The sequence below is a fragment of the Antennarius striatus genome, chromosome 14 (assembly GCF_040054535.1).
Source record: "Antennarius striatus isolate MH-2024 chromosome 14, ASM4005453v1, whole genome shotgun sequence".
Lineage (NCBI taxonomy): Eukaryota > Metazoa > Chordata > Actinopteri > Lophiiformes > Antennariidae > Antennarius > Antennarius striatus.
This window is the reverse complement of record NC_090789.1, coordinates 18,478,162-18,494,301: the sequence shown is the minus strand read 5'-3', so window position 1 is coordinate 18,494,301 and position 16,140 is coordinate 18,478,162. Positions and strand designations below refer to the sequence as shown.

At 40.2% G+C, this 16,140-nt stretch overlaps 1 protein-coding gene across 1 annotated transcript in view; it reads right to left on the bottom strand.

Moving 5' to 3' along the window:
• Window positions 1-1,422: 1,422 nt before the first annotated feature.
• The window catches only part of LOC137607360 (retinoic acid receptor beta-like), a 34,793-nt gene continuing 20,075 nt past the window's right edge, over window positions 1,423-16,140 (bottom strand). Inside the window, exons 4-6 of the mRNA XM_068333062.1 lie at window positions 11,377-11,581; window positions 8,682-8,840; window positions 1,423-7,483 (exon numbers count right to left, since the gene is read on the bottom strand). Coding sequence (XP_068189163.1) covers window positions 7,233-7,483; window positions 8,682-8,840; window positions 11,377-11,581 — 615 coding nt within the window. The 3' untranslated portion in view covers window positions 1,423-7,232. The remainder of the gene's footprint in view (window positions 7,484-8,681; window positions 8,841-11,376; window positions 11,582-16,140) is intronic.

The window sequence follows — 16,140 nt, the reverse complement described above, 5'->3', positions numbered from 1 at the left end:
TTCTTGTTGCTATGGTGATGGACAGGCTCACAGACGAGGTTAGACAGGAATCTCCATGGACTATGATGTTTGCAGATGACATTGTGATTTGCAGTGAGAGCAGGGAACAGGTGGAGGAGAAGCTAGAGAGGTGGAGGTTTGTCCTGGAAAGGAGAGGAATGAAGGTTAGCCGCAGTAAGACAGAGTACATGTGTGTGAATGAGAGGGACCCAAGTGGAAGAGTGAGGCTACAGGGATAAGAGATCAAGAAGGTGGAGGATTTTAAGTACTTAGGGTCAACAGTCCAGAGCGATGGAGAGTGGAAAAGAGGTGAAGAAGCGTGTACAGGCAGGATGGAACGGGTGGAGTAAAGTGTCAGGTGTGATGTGTGATAGAAGAGTTTCAGCTAAAATGAAAAGAAAGGTGTACAAAACTGTGGTGAGACCAGCGATGTTGTTTGGTCTAGAGACAGTGTCACTGAGGAAAAGATAGGAGACAGAGCTGGAGGTAGCAGAGATGAAGATGCTGAGGTTCTCTCTGGGAGTGACCAGGAAGGATAGGATCAGGAATGAGTCCATCAGAGGGACAGCACATGTTAGAGGTTCTGGAGATAAAGTCAGAGAGGCCAGACTGAGATGGTTTGGACATGTCCAGAGGAGAGATAGTGAATATATTGGTAGAAGGATGCTGAGTTTTGAACAGCCAGGCAGGAGGCCTAGAGGAAGACCAAAGAGGAGGTTTATGGATGTAGTGAAAGAGGACATGAAGGTAGTTGGTGTGAGAGAAGAGGATGCAGAAGACAGGGTTAGATGGAGGACACTGATTGGCTGTGGAGACCCCTGAAGGGAAAAGCTGAAAGGAAAAGAAGAAGACACAACCAGCGTTTCAACAGTAAGTGTACACCTTAAGTCTGGTGGACCTAAAAATACCTATTTTCTAGGGGAACTGACTAATTATTACTGATGCTATAAATAATTTGGATTTGAATCCAATCTGAATAATGGTGATGTGCTTTTTTTAAGATCAGTGGTACTTCATTAATATTCAGAAGTTAAAATATGTTTTCTTACAATATAAATATGCAGGTAAAGGTTTAATAGACATTTTGTTTTGCCTTGTAATGTCACTAGACCTTCCTGTGAATTGTCACATCCATTGTGTTTCCAGTTGCTTATCAATCATAAATCAATAAATGGATAAGAACTTCTGGGACTCCCAGTGCTGGTATGACTTACATCTTGTAACACAACATGATGTTGGAGGAGTTTGAGGTAGAAGATGGTCACCCCATGAAAAACTGACCATTAGAATACTGTTACACAACGAGATTTAATTGACAGTTTACATATACCTGTAGCTTTGAAATACTTGAACCTGTTCATGTTGATATCTGATAATCAAACCTACCGGAGGCGATGAAGACTTGTATGAGTTCAGTCTGATAAAAACCAAGCAACGATGTTATGGTACAGATGCACTGTGAGTATTTTAAAATAAATATATTTTATTACTTTGCCAGGACAGTTCATGGAAAAGTGAAACAGTATATGAACATAAAAAGCATATGTTAATTAACAAACATACAATATTAAAAAAATGGAGAGCCGACACACATCAAAGCTCAAACCTCACAAGAGCTCCTGCAGATGCGCTACAGGCAGCAAGGGCTTGTGGGACAAAAAAAAAATTCCCATGAGCCCCTTTCTGATCCTCATACCCGATGAGATGCAACCATCTTGTCTCATATTAACACAACTATACAACACTGCATATGACTGCTGATGGGTTTCTCTGACTGTGGACAGTTTGTCCACCAAGATCATCTTGAGGACAGACAACAACAGAGCTACATGTAATGATTGAGGTTCACAGTCGTTTTTCACGTCTCCTAAGGTGTTTGAACCAGGGTTGGACCAAGATGTGGAGCTGATATTGAGTTCTTCACTGCTTTGTGTTTTCAGCGTAATTGAAAAAAGTATACAACAAATAATAAAAATGCCTTGGATGGATTTGGGCTAGCCTTGCTGCAATAATGGGTTCTTCCATTTCTTATTTTTTTTGGTAGAGTCATTCCTTAATCAAATCAAGGAACAGGTTATGTTTCTGGATTATGTGAAGAATTAAAACAGATTATTACTCTTTTATAGTATATATATATATATATATATACTGTATATATATATATATATATATATATGTGTGTGTGTGTGTGTGTGTGTGTGTGTGTGTGTGTGTGTGTGTGTGTGTGTGTGTGTGTGTGTGTCTCAGTGGAATTAGTTTCTAGAAAATCCAGTTCAATTTAAGCAATTCCCAGATTTCACCCTAGCAGTTACATTAACTTAAACTTGTATGTATTGAATTATCTTACAATGATGAGTCCTCATATATCATATATCTAACCTAAACTAACAATACATTTTATGTGGCTGTCCATCATAAATCAAGTTACATACATGTAAACATTTAAAACATTATGTAACTGTGGATAAAAGTTGCTGATACTGAACATTAAGGGAGTTGTATGTCAGACAGAATATTCCTCATTCGTCCTCATTTTATCCATTCTTAACATACAATATTGACATGTCTGGCTACATTTAGAGATCAATAGGCAGTTTTTGAACATATGTGACAATCTCTTGTAGATTTGTTGTCTCAAAATGTTATTCACAGCTAATCAGGTTTTTCAGCCCCATATCAGTCGAACCCTAGTTCATTAGGTGACCTGTTCACCAAACAGCTGTCAAGTGATTGGCTTTGATTGATTGATGACAGCAGGTTGGCTTCTTGGCTGAGGAGAAGCGAAGCAGCTCTGTTGTTTGACATGGAGCACAACACATCCAAAAAATATCAGGTGTTTGGGTCGACATTGGTCGTCCGTTTCTCTCATTTGTCGGCTCTTCTTTCTCCTCGTCCCAAATTACACAGGACATGTAGTGTTGTATGGATGCAGAGTTCAGACCACCGACGTTCAGTTTTCTCAACTTTCAATACTTGAACATGAGTTGATGTTCCCAAAGACAAGCAGAAGAGAGTCTTATCCACAGCGATGCCAATTGGAATGCAAAGCACACACCGTTTATATAACACCTCTGCAATGAGCTAGATAGAAGAGTATTACAGTTATGTCGGTACAACATTCAGCAGAAATAAACAAGAGTAATTCAGCATTGTGTAGTGGTGTCCTAAAGGAACAGATTAAAGTCCCTGCTGTGGTCAAATGCCTAAAGGCTGGCCTGACGCTTCAGGGGTGAAGGTGGACATTCTTTAAGCTGTGAAGGTTTTCCAGCTTCATGAAACAGAAAAACACCAACAAAAAAAAAGAAGAAGCTCCTCTCATCTCTCACCAGGAGAGCAAGACAGAAAGAAGAAATTCCCCCATGTTACATTGAGATAAAAAGGAAATAATCCTTAACACTGCATATCATTCTGACTGACGCCATGACATCATTCACATTCAAACACGTTAAAATAAAATTAAAAAACAAACAATTAAAAATAAAATAAAATAAAAAATAAAAAAAACAGCTCTGGATTCCCTTATGATATGTATTTCTGAGCCGGGATGGAATGCAGATGGGCTTCTGTCTGTGCTGTTGAGACCCAAATAGCTTTCACTTTCCTACAGGTTTGACTTATTCTCCCATTCCAGTTCAAATGCATGTGACTGTAACAGTTACATATAAAAATTAGGTTCCAGGACATACTTAACATGATATTTGTGCCAGGCACTATCATTATTTAGGATTTAAATTTGCTTTTGTATTCAATAATCTGAATGTCATCAACCTCAACAAATCTGTTTTGTTGTCAACATACTTACGATTTTGAAATCTTTGTAAAGTTACACCCCAGGTGACAGGTTAAGTCCCCCTTTTTGTAACATTTTCCTACCAAATGGAACATTGGAATATTTGTATTGTGGGATTGTTAATGGAAGCTAAAATTGTTTGGGTGAACTAGATAGAGAAAACTCAAATTTAATTATTTTAAAACAGCCTGGAGTAAATGCAGTGCAGAAAGGAAACATCTAATGAAGTCTGTGAAAACAGCCCCAGAGTGATTAAATTAAATCATCTAGGAGGGTTTTGCTTTCATTGTTTGTTTTTTTTTGTTTTTTTGTGGAGTGGGGGCTAAGGGTCATAGAAAACAATAAAAGTTCTTTTGTAGATCCAGATCATTTTCAAGATCTAAGAACTTCCAAAAAAAGTACGCAATTTGCAGTAATTGTGGAAATTACCTCAATGATTACAATCAATCTGTTAAACACCTGCTGGCACAAAGACCTGCTGAGGAACCATCATTCGTATGAAAAACCTTGTCAGTCTATGTTTAAGTTAAAACATTTGAAGTCCTGTGATATGAACCTTGATTTTTTTCCTTACTGACATTCTTTTGTGAGTCTTTGCATTGATCAGTTTCAGAATGAGAACTACGTTTCAAAGTTTCCGCCTGTTTAAGTGGTTCATTTTTTATTTCTTTTTTTTTGTGCTGGAAGTGAACAGCTTGATATCTGAATGAATGGGTCCTAAAAGAGAATACAACAGGTTTTATTTCTCGTAGTTCAAAATCAGGCGTAACCTCAGCTTTCTGGGATACATGAAGTAGGAAACATCGCCTACGTCCCTGCAAATGAGATACAGAACCCAGCTGTCCCAACTTTACTTGACTGAACTTTGTCCTTTCAGGTAAGTTGAAAGGTCATCTAGAATCCTTTTCAGCTCATTGGATGTAGCTCACTCTGGATATGTGGACAGTGTCCCACCGTGTGCTTTCTACAAAACTGTACAACAGTCCCGACCCATTGGGTTGGGTCATCAGTGTGTTGTGAGATTGCATTACCCCCTGTGTTCCACCCGTTCAAAGAAGACACTTCTGAGAGAAAAGCAGGTTGAGGAGCTCTGTTCATAAGGCCGTAACAGAGCCCATGTGCGCTTTTTAGAGCCCAGTTAGCAGTAAATGATGTTAACGGAGGCACACACTCATTAGTCTGACGTTCAGGCAGTTTATGAAAAGTATGTAGATAGACAGGCTGTGATCATACCGAAAGCTCATGACCTTGCATGGGAAGCTGGCATAGAAAAGTGTCATAAAAAGGCTGACAAAGGATATGGTTTGTTCTTGGGAGAGGCTGTGGTTACCCCAGTTTGCTCTGGAGGTGCAGTAAAGTCTGTCCACTACTCCTCTACTGGGAAAGAACCAATGTCTCAGTATTACTGTGTGTAAAATCAAAATGTTCTTCTCTTCTGCAGCCCTGGTCTCCACATTAGTGGTGGGATTGAGTTGAGAATTCAAGAATCTTTGAAAGGAAACTGAAAATGTATTTTGGAAGGAACTATAAGATGTTGATAATATTTGCTTTTTTTTTTTCATTTTTAGGCCATGCTCTCTGAGAAAAAAGGTCAACGAACAACCTGGTTTCTGAGCAATAGGAAGAGCAAACGCCAATCGAGAATATTGCTAGATTACTACTCCATTACTTTATAGATATACCATGGCACATATAACATCTCTAATGTTCCTTCTGTACATAAGAACTGGACACTTCCAATGTGGGCAAAGTTGGACAAGGAAATCGGTCTGATGGTAATAATTTTGCTGTTTGTTTTTGGATGGCTACTCTTTAAAAAGAGTATAATAGGCAATACTGACATACGATCTCCCCAGTTTGGAGACATTTTTAGTCATCCTGCGTCCCACCTCGTCTTTACCTCCACTGCCTTCAGGATGTTGGGGCAGAATGAAGGCTCACCAGGGCCTCGGTGAAAACACTTGTGTGCTTGGAGTTAATTACTTCATGGCTTTCCTCCATTTGTGCATTTGTACAACATTTAACCTTTACCAAAGCTACATGGACTTTTTGATGCTCGCTGTGCTTCACACCTCTTTTCTACCATAACATCTATTTCTAGTTACCTCATTGTTGTTGCACCACATTTGTGTTCTCTGAATTAGCATGTTTCTCTAACAAGGACATCTTTTCTTTTCTTGTGTCACGACCAGAGCAGATAGTTCTTCCACAGAACAAAGACATAGCATGAGAATTAGATTTATAAATGAACTACAAAGTCAGAAACCTCCAGTAAAATAAATGTAATGACTTTAAGAGAATTTTTATCCTTGAAAATTACCAGATGATGTTAATAAAGTGCGTCTCAGTTTAAACTGAAGTATGGGGTAACAAGCAAACGGATGTGATCACAGCCTGCTGCAGGAAAACCTCTGGCCTCTATCAGAAACCCTAATTTTCACATTAATTTTCACAATTTGTTTTGACAGTGAGGTAAACTGATTTAGGAGGACATCCAGCCACCAAATGAGTTGATTTCATAGACTGCCTCATTCTAAATTTAATCTCATATGTCGAGTCTCGGCAGCTCCTGTTGAGACGGAGACGTAAACAGACAGTCGGTCTGATGAGTGTGTGTCGAAGGCTTCTGCTGCTTCGCTTCCCTCCTTTGAGGAAACAGCTGAACACACTGAACGGCTGTTGATATGGAGAGAAGCTTTGCATTCTGGCGGTTAGAGATGAACACTCATTCATGTAGAGAACATGAACAGAAGAGTGTTACAAAAGACAAAAAAAACCCCAACAATTTTTAAATACATGAACAAATATAAAATATTAGACTTTCATAATGTCTATATGCAGTAACATTCTAGATAACAATTTGAAGGACTTATAATTAGTCCAGCTTTAAAACCTCGATGTATCACCTCAAAGATAATATTCAAGACAATGAAAAAAAAAAGCACCACAAAGTCATCATAGAAACAGAGATCTAACCATACAATGGTATGTACAATGTACGTATGCCGACAATATGAGAGATGAGGAAAAGATGGTGAAAGAGAGAAGAGAGAAAGAGTAGTAAAATTACTTATCAAACTCCCGTCATGCAGATACGAATTTACACAGGAGACCTGAGGAGTATCATCTCTGGAGGTTTGTAAGGGGCCACGCCCTTGTTGTCGCTGTCTCTTTTCCAGAAAACGCCATGCCAAATAAGAGCTGGATTCAGAAGTATACACAAGGAAAAGTGATCCTTTGAGGCCTCCGTGTTTATGTTTTCTTTTTGGGGAGAAAATTTGGGGGGGAATCAAGGGGAAAAAAAGGGACAAGGATACAAAGATTTACGCAATACCGAGCAAAGGATATGGGGGCAGAGAGGTTATTGGGGGTATGGGGGGTGGGGTCGTTCCCTTGCTTGTTTGTTCCTTTTTTGTGCAAACGCATGTCATAGAGTTTGCTCCTAGGGCTCCTCAACAGGCGGTGCAGCCATGGGCCCCTCGCTGTCCACGGACTTCGGGGACTCCTCAGCAGTGGTATCGTCCTTTGGGCTGTCCTTCGAGCTAGGACTCACCCCCGCCTCCGGTGAAGTGCTACTGTTGCCATTAGTGCTGCTTTGGCCGTCTTGGCCCTCCGAGTTCTCCAGCATTTCTTGAATGAGCGGCGGCATAGAACCTGGGATCTCCATCTTCAGAGAAATGACCCGCTCTGCTCCTGCAAGACCATGATGAGGGCACAAATAGGCACCCAAATTACAAAGTTATGTCTAGATGTTTTATATATATATATATATATATATATATATATATATATATATATATATATATATATATATATATATATATATATATATATATAATATATAATATATTATATATTTATATATATATATATATTCACGCTACAGTGCTGAATTTAAAGGTCTGCATCTGCAGATTTGTTTGAGTCAAACTATTTGACTCAATATAGATATAGATTTGATAAAGCTAAAAACAGTTCTAGAAGAACATTCTTTGGACAGATGAAACCCAGATCAATGTCTATCAGATTGATGGCAAGAAAAAAATATGGAGAAGGCAGGATATACGTCATGATCCAAAGAATATCATCTATCATCTGTAACACATGGGGGAGGCAGTGTGATGCTTGGGCATGTATGAACCAAAGTTACAAATAATATTTGTGGACGTGACTATAAAGCTTTGGGTTTTTAAAGAGATGTAGGGTTGAGCGAAAAGGTGGGGGTGGCATGAAATAGGCTTGATAAGTAAACTCACTTATTTTATCTTAGCGTAGGATTAAATTTTGAGTAAATCTGAGATGATGAAGTATAAACTATTTGGGATACTCCACCATGAGTGCATTTCATTGAAGAAAAAACACAAGTTATCTATCTTGTCCATGCTAATTCCAAGTTTTTATATTTGTATATCTAAAAATAAAAAAGTTAAAGTTTCAAATAAAAAAACCCCAGAAAGAAATATTTAACAAACTTTTCCACAAACATAACTTCTGTATGGATGTTTTGGGATGAATGAATGAGTATAGGTAGGGCAAAGGCAAACTCAGTTGGGGACAGAATTCCGAAGCAAAATCCAGGATGTTTGCCCGGGAACAGGCAGGGCCAGAATCGAGAAGGTAAAGACTAAATGCTGGAAATGCATCAGAGGCCATGAACAATCTGGTAGGGTGTGGTAGAGAGCGGTATGAGAAGGAGGATGATTGGTCACCAGAGTCAGCAGAGCTGACATGATGAAGAGGAAGTGACTGGAAACCAGGTAAGGAGGAGAGACAGCAGGTGGGAAAGTCCTGAGATTTGACCTGAGTGGTGCAGACTGTGGAGGGCAGAGGGTGGGACCTGGATGTCGGTGTGTTTCTAGTTCTAGACACTGTCTAGTTGTATCTTTCCTACCTTTAGCGCTAATACTGCGCAGGTCTGTGATTTTCATCAGGGTTTTTGGGAACATGTGGGGTTTGCTGGGCCGGCGCTTCCTCACGTAAATCTTCAGCGCTTCCAGGAGGGGTTCCTGCAGCTCATCTACCTTGGAGGGTTCCTCCAAGTCCTGTCGATCTAACACACAAACACACACGTACACGACAAATCAGAATTAACCATGAAAGCCCCTGTCTTAATGAAGACAAATGCAAGTTTCAGCTTTATCTAATTCAGACAAACTCAGACTGTATCTCAGTATGAAACCTGGTTTGATTAAGATTTTATCTCCTCATATCAACTCATTCTCTGCAGAGAACATTTTGCAGTGCGCAAATTAGATCATTTTCAAATAATTTGAATCCTTTCTTCGAGTGCTGAGCTCTGACAACCAATCTCAAACAACACCCTTCAGCAGACATATTTTCAAAAGCTATACATCATTTCAGAGATCACTTTTCTGCACACACTGATTATTGAGATGCAACAGCGTCTCACTCAAATTCACCATCTTAAAACATTATGGACCTTTTAGTAGACAGCTTTCTTTCACCCCAGAGTACATTTATTGCGGTTATGTCTTTTATTTGACTTTTTTATACATTATATTACACTAGCAGCAATGTGAAAAACACGGGTCTAGACTTGATTTGCATCACATTATAATCTCTCGTTTGAACCCAGCAGAACTTACAACTCTAATTAGAAGTTAAAGGTGTAGCGTTCAAAAATGCTGCATTATTCCAACCTCGAGGCATAATGTATTCATTTGAAAGCACTTAGATGGTGCAAATAAATGCCATTGTCACTACCATTGTAAACATAAACCAACTGAAGTGATGTTGAGTGAGGACATCACTTTACTTGTTTTTTACATTGCCTTGTGTCAACCTGAGTACCACGACCTAAATCCTTGACTTCCAGCACTTAGGATTTTGTGTTTATCATCAATTGCTTTGATGATGATTTTCATTTGAATGACTGTTTGTATGACTTATTATTCATCGTGTCATTTACATACTGGTGGCACCGTCATGTCTCGACTTCCTTGGCTCAAGATCGGCCCTGACAGAAGTTTGATTAAAATCCGTTGACAAGTTTTTGAGATGTCAACTAACAAACAAGGGTGACCACTTACAGCTATGCCTCAGTTATCATGACTGATGGGCGGCTGTGGCTCATCGGCAGGCTGTCCACTTATCAGAAGGTCGCGGGTTTGATCCCCGGCCCCTGCAGGATACATGTCGATGTGACCTTTGGCAAGAGACTGAACTCCAAATTGCTCCCATTGGCTGTTCTGTTGGTCTGTGACTGAACTTATGATTGGTTACTGCCCAGTCTGATCAGAAAGCTGCTACAGACAGTCTATAGACCGATTCATCTGAAAGAACTGATGGTTAGAACTATAAAACACAAACTCCATCCATCCATTCGTTTGCTTAACCACTTGTCTGTTGTTGCGGGTCGCTGGAGCCTATCCCAGCTGGCTTGGACATGAGACGGGAGACACTCCGGACGCAACGCCAGTGCGCCGCGGAGTGACAGACGCACAGACAAACCTACCATCAACTTTGGGACTGGCCAATTAACCTAAAGTGCATGTTTTTGGAGGTGGGAGGAAGCCGGAGATCCTGGAGAGAACGGGGAGAACATACAAACTCCACACAGACTGGGACTCGAAACGGGAACTGCATTGCTGTGTGGTGACAGCGCTACCCACTACACCACCATTCCATCCAGTATAATTGACAAAGAGTAAATCTAATCCCTCGTTATTCGTGGTTAATTCGTTCCAGGACCACCCGCCAAAAACTAAGTTCCGTGATATAGCGACAAACTATGTGTCTGCACACGTCTTCATCAGTTCCTTGAGTGAACGTAAGTTTTTGTTTCCTGACTTTTAGCCGTCCATTGCTATATGTTGTTTCCAGACTAATTCATGATGTTGATACCAATCGAACTAATAGCATAGAGTAGCTGAGATGATGTGGGAGTCCGTGTCTGTCCTCTCTTCTAGTCGCTGGGGTTAAACAGCAGCCTCTGAGCTGCATGCGGTTCTTTGCCTGGTTTCGTACGGCTCTCACATTCATATACAAGTTTGTGTTTTTTATTTTTAAATGCGCATTTTCGCTTTGAGTTGGAAATGATTGACTTTTGTGAGGAAGACCAACTGAAACCTGCTTTAAGGAAAGGGACCATTGAGTTCTGGAAAAGTGTGCCAATGGAAAATACCCCAATACTGTCAATGTTTGGGTCAACAGTCTGTCTTTTCTAACCTGAAACATGTGAAATCAAAGCATCGACATGTTCTGACTGACATTCATGAAAGAAATACCGCAAGTGTCACCTCAAAGTACAATCCAGATTTGGAGATGATTGTTCAAGGCAAAGAATACCTGACATTCACACATATACACGACTTAGAGCTGATCACTTGAAATTAGATTACTCAAGAGAGATATTAATAACAGCTCTGAGGGGAGCAGAGGTGTGTGAGTGCAATGATCTGACAAGTTACAGGCTAAGAGATAATTAGATCTTATTCTAGGAGCTCAGTCTCTGCACATACCGTAGAAAGAAATTGCTTTACATTGACACCCATTGTATTTCAAATCTTTCTGATCTTGTCTCCCCCCCTTACTTAATCTCTAGCATCAGCACCTGGCTCACCCACCTCCAGAGATGAGACAAATGGCGCTGAGGAGGCCGGTCTCTGTGTCGTCCATCTCAATGGGCAGCAGTTGGTTGGCAAAAGTGAACACTAAGTCTGTGAGCGGGCCGAAGCCAGCATTGTGCATCTGTGTCCGGTTGAGGGTCAGTCCATCTGAAAAAGTCATGGTGTCCTGGTCAGGGGTGTACCTCGTGCAGATACGCAGGATCTGACATGGAGAGAAACAATCAGCGGGGATTCAATAGAAGGGAGACATAGTGACAAGTCCCTTTTAATTACATCAAAACAGAATTCTAATAATCAATTCAAAAGTGTCATTAAAAAAAACAAAAATCATGACTAACAACGGTAGAGGTAGTGAAGACTATTATAACAGATCCACCCCTTAATCCAGATCCAATCAAACACTAACTTTCTTGGTTTTTTATTAGAGTTTCCTATTGTTAGCCAGTGAGGGAAGTGCTGTACCTCTGTGAGTTCAGGGGGAAACCAGAAGGAGACAGGAAGAGAAAACACAAACAGGGGAAAGGACAGACAGGCAGTGCTGTTAGAGTGGAAAAAATTTGAGCTCTTTCATTATCTTTCACGACCCACACATTAATACCCAATGTTATAAAACACCAGAGTAGTGGAGGTCCTGACAGTATAGAATAGGCCACCAGTGCAAAAGGAAGATAGAGGGCATGAGATTAATGTGATGTCTGATGAGAGACTCATCACATCCTGTTGAGACCCAATGGTTCTCAACAATGGTTCTCGACAGAAGCTGGTAAACACTGAACCAACACACATGTGTGATGGAAACCAACGCCCAAAGTGGCTACTAAGACCCAGCAGGGTCATGACCTTGTTGTTCCCAACCAGGTTTGGTGATACATCTCCACTGGGATTTGAACACTTCCAAGTCCATACTGGAGACAGATTTTCCTGTACACCATCCCACTCTGTCGTGCTGTTCTAGCTTGTCTCAGGGGAAATTCTGCATAACCTGCACCTTGGGTCTTGTTTACTGTAAACTCTGTCCTCAATGGACAATGTGCTGAGGGTTTGTTCTTGTGCTGCCATGATTCGTGCCTCTATGCTGTCTTTTAGTCAGCATTTTTGAACCATTGTTAGGTCTTGGTGATATCTCCACTTTCGTCTATCTGATGGTGGTTGTATCTTCTGTCTCCTCCTTTGGTCAGCTTATCATCTCTGTAGGGCATCTGATAACAGCCAGTGTATGTAGATTGATGGCCCCGTCTAATTTTTTGTTTGTTTTACCACTCAGTGGACTTCTAAGGACTTGTCTACCTCTTGTTGCGCTGGGATCAGGAACTCAGCCCAGATCAGTGGGTCAGTAGAGCAGTTTTCTAAACATTATTGATTGATTGATTGATTGACTATGCCAAAAGAGGAGACTCAAATGCTGAGGCAACATCAAAGATCTGTTTTAATAAAGTATTTTAAATCTCAGAAATTCCATGCAAAAGGTTACAAATAGTATAAATCAACTAAGGCAGAGCAAGAGACAGTTATCCAAAATGCAAAGTAACAACTATAATGCAGGAATAATCTAAGTTATCCACAATACGAAACAAAAACTTCAATAAATAGCTCAAAGCCAAAAAATCCACAACAGGCAATGTGAAAAACGACAAATCAAAGTTCTCAGTCAAACTCACCATAACAATCCAATGAAGACTCATTACTGCACTAACAGAAAACCAGGTTTAAGTACGACCAGTAATTGACAGACAATTTTTGGCTTCAGGTGACAGACCCAAAATACACACAAGGAGGGGTGGAGAAACTAGAGCACATGGTACAACACACCATAAAACGCACAATCACCCAACCAAATACTTAATAACACAGTCACAGTGGCCCCTAGAGCCCAGAAAAGTCCCCAAATCATAACACCTCTCTGAAGGTATTAGGTTGTGGTTGACCATTTTGTGATGTCTGTAGGATCTCAAGTTATTTCTACCTATTCTGAAAATCTCCTTTGTTGCTCTCTGGTAGTCCATCATCTTCATATGGGCTCATCATGTCACTCTGTCATACCATCTGGCAACATCTGGACAGAGTGAATGTCACCAATATGCTACTGCTGTAGGTCTTGAGGGTGTGGATCAGTGAGTTGATGTTCTGCTCATTCCTGGTTTGCAGCTTGATATTCTTCAGTCAATACATGTAGATCTTTGTCAAACTTTTTGAAAGTTTTTCTTGGATGGCTACCATTCAGTTGGTTACTTCCTGTTACTCTCAGGTCCTCTAGCCATTGAGCTTATATATATGTCTTAAACACTGAGAAGATGCTGACTTCAAGTGCTACAATTATTACCAGCTAAAGTGGTGTATGTGTATCTGTGTGTGTGTGTGTGGATGTGTGTTTCTGCATGCATGTGTGTGTGTATGTGTGTGGCAAATGATCACATTATCAAGTGGACTAATAAAAGAAAAGAGGGAAGAAATTTTTCACTAATTTTGTAGAACTTTCTTTCCCCTAAAAACTTCCCATAAACACCAGGAGATAGAGCGACACAACAACGACCTTGTAAACTCCACCGAACGACCTTTGGATCTCCCTACTGTGCAGCATGTGTGTGTTTGTATCTGTACATCGAACAAAGCAGCTGATGATGGATGTGAAGCCTACAGTAGCCTTTGAAGCTATTTGAGTGGGCTGGCTCTGACAGTGAGTGGCAGGCGTGTCTGCGACATGAAACAGAATAAAACATGGCTACTGGTGGCGGTTCAAACCGGCTGGCCTGCACCGCGTTTAGACTCACACACACACACAAACACACACGTGTACGCACACACGCACGTACACACACACAGTGTTTGATGTTTCCTCCCTGTTCATCCATTGTACATAATATCTATGCCCTTCACCACATAAAGTGTGAGAGGGTGGATGTTGACGTCTCAGTGAGAACCCGAGAGTCATTACAACCAGACCTCAACTTCTCGCCTCTGGGTCCCTGTGAGTTCACGCCACTTTGTCACATCTGATACGACTTAGTCAACCATCCACGTTGATATGTGGCATTGCCATTGAAACGGACTGAATTAAAAACATACGTAGTAGTAAACTAGTCCTCATGTATCTAGCAGGGCTTTGAACTGGTTCATGGAACGAAAATGAAAACCAGAAACTTTTGGTATTTCGCCTGGAACGAAAACGAAACCAAACACTTATATTATTATTATTTATATTACTTATATTATTATTATTTATATTACTTATATTATTTATATTACTTATATAATAATAATAATAATTATTATTATTATTTTTTTAATATCCCAGAACAGAATTGGTCATTCGAAATAATTGTAACTATTTATTCCGGGTTTTTTTTGGGTTTTTTTGTTCTTGAAAGTGAAACATGACCTGATGTTTCACTTCCTAGTGGAGAGAAGTTGAGACATATCACCGGCAGTCAAGGAAAAGACAGTCTCCCAATCCCGTTTATATTTATAACAGGTAAACACTGCAGTCTGTCAATCTGAAAAATAAGTTTGACTTAGACGTGAACTCATTGACTGCAAACATTTTCAGAGAAGAGTTCCCCAAACTGCCAGCTCTTTCTAGCTCTTTTGGTGGACTTCCTCCGATGCTCCGGACATTTATTGGTGTTTTCTGTCTGTTCTTAACTGATCACAAGACGCTTCGTTCAGCTTCACGTATTCGCTCCCCGGTGAGATCAGACATACGCAAACTTTGTAGTGTCATAAGCTGCCGCAGCTTCTCCGTGTTTCTCTGATTTAACATCGTCTGTTCCGTTACTGGATCAGTGCTGTTGTCCTGTTTACTGTAGGGACAAATCTACAGTATGTAAACTAAAAACTTTAATTACCAATTTAAAAGTCCTAAAGCTGCCTGCCTATTTTTTATTTACAAGGAACGTTATTAACCAGTTCCACTGGTTACAACAATATTTTTTTGTCGTAACCAGTTCAGGAATGTCAGTCCATGGGTGGAACGTAAAACCGAAAATGTTATAACACTGTTTCTGTTCGGAAATACTAATACTAACTAACTAATACTAACCATAGTGTAGCCTTTAGCTATCGAGCCCCTCTGTTGTGGAACCACCTCCCTACCTCGGTTCAGGTGGCAGACACCCTCTCATTATTTAAGACTAGGCTACGAATGTTTCTTTTTCAGGAAACTTACAAATAAGGAAGCTTAGGCTGCCTAGTTATTTGCTATAGGTCTACACTGCTGGAGACTCAACATCCAGACTCACTGAGCTCCTCTCTACTCCTCCTTCTCTCTGACTCTCTCTGTTACTCCTCCTCCTGTCCCACCTCTCTCTCCAAGTCGCCATTCACACTGTTACTAACTTAACTTCTGTGCTCTACATCTGCATTTCCTTTCCCACCTAACCGGTTAAGGCGGACAACTGTCCTCCAGAGTCTGGGTCTTGCCTAGAGTTTCTTCCTCAATGAGGACGTTTTTCCCCGCCACTGTCGCTTATGCTTGCTCTGGAGGGTTATGTTGGGTTTTTTTTGTCTGTTAAAGTGCTTTGAAATATCTACTGATGTGATTAAGCGCTATATAAATAAAGGTTGATTGATTGATTGAATTGGCAAAAATTTTTGGTTCAAAGCGCTATAATAATTATGCTACTTTGACACACTGAAAAGGTTGAAGGAATTGTTTTATTTATTGCCAACAAGTCACTGACTTACATTTGATTAACTGTTACACATATTTCTCATCTATTTTTTTTTAATTTAACAATTATTATGTACAAAATATTTAAAATTATA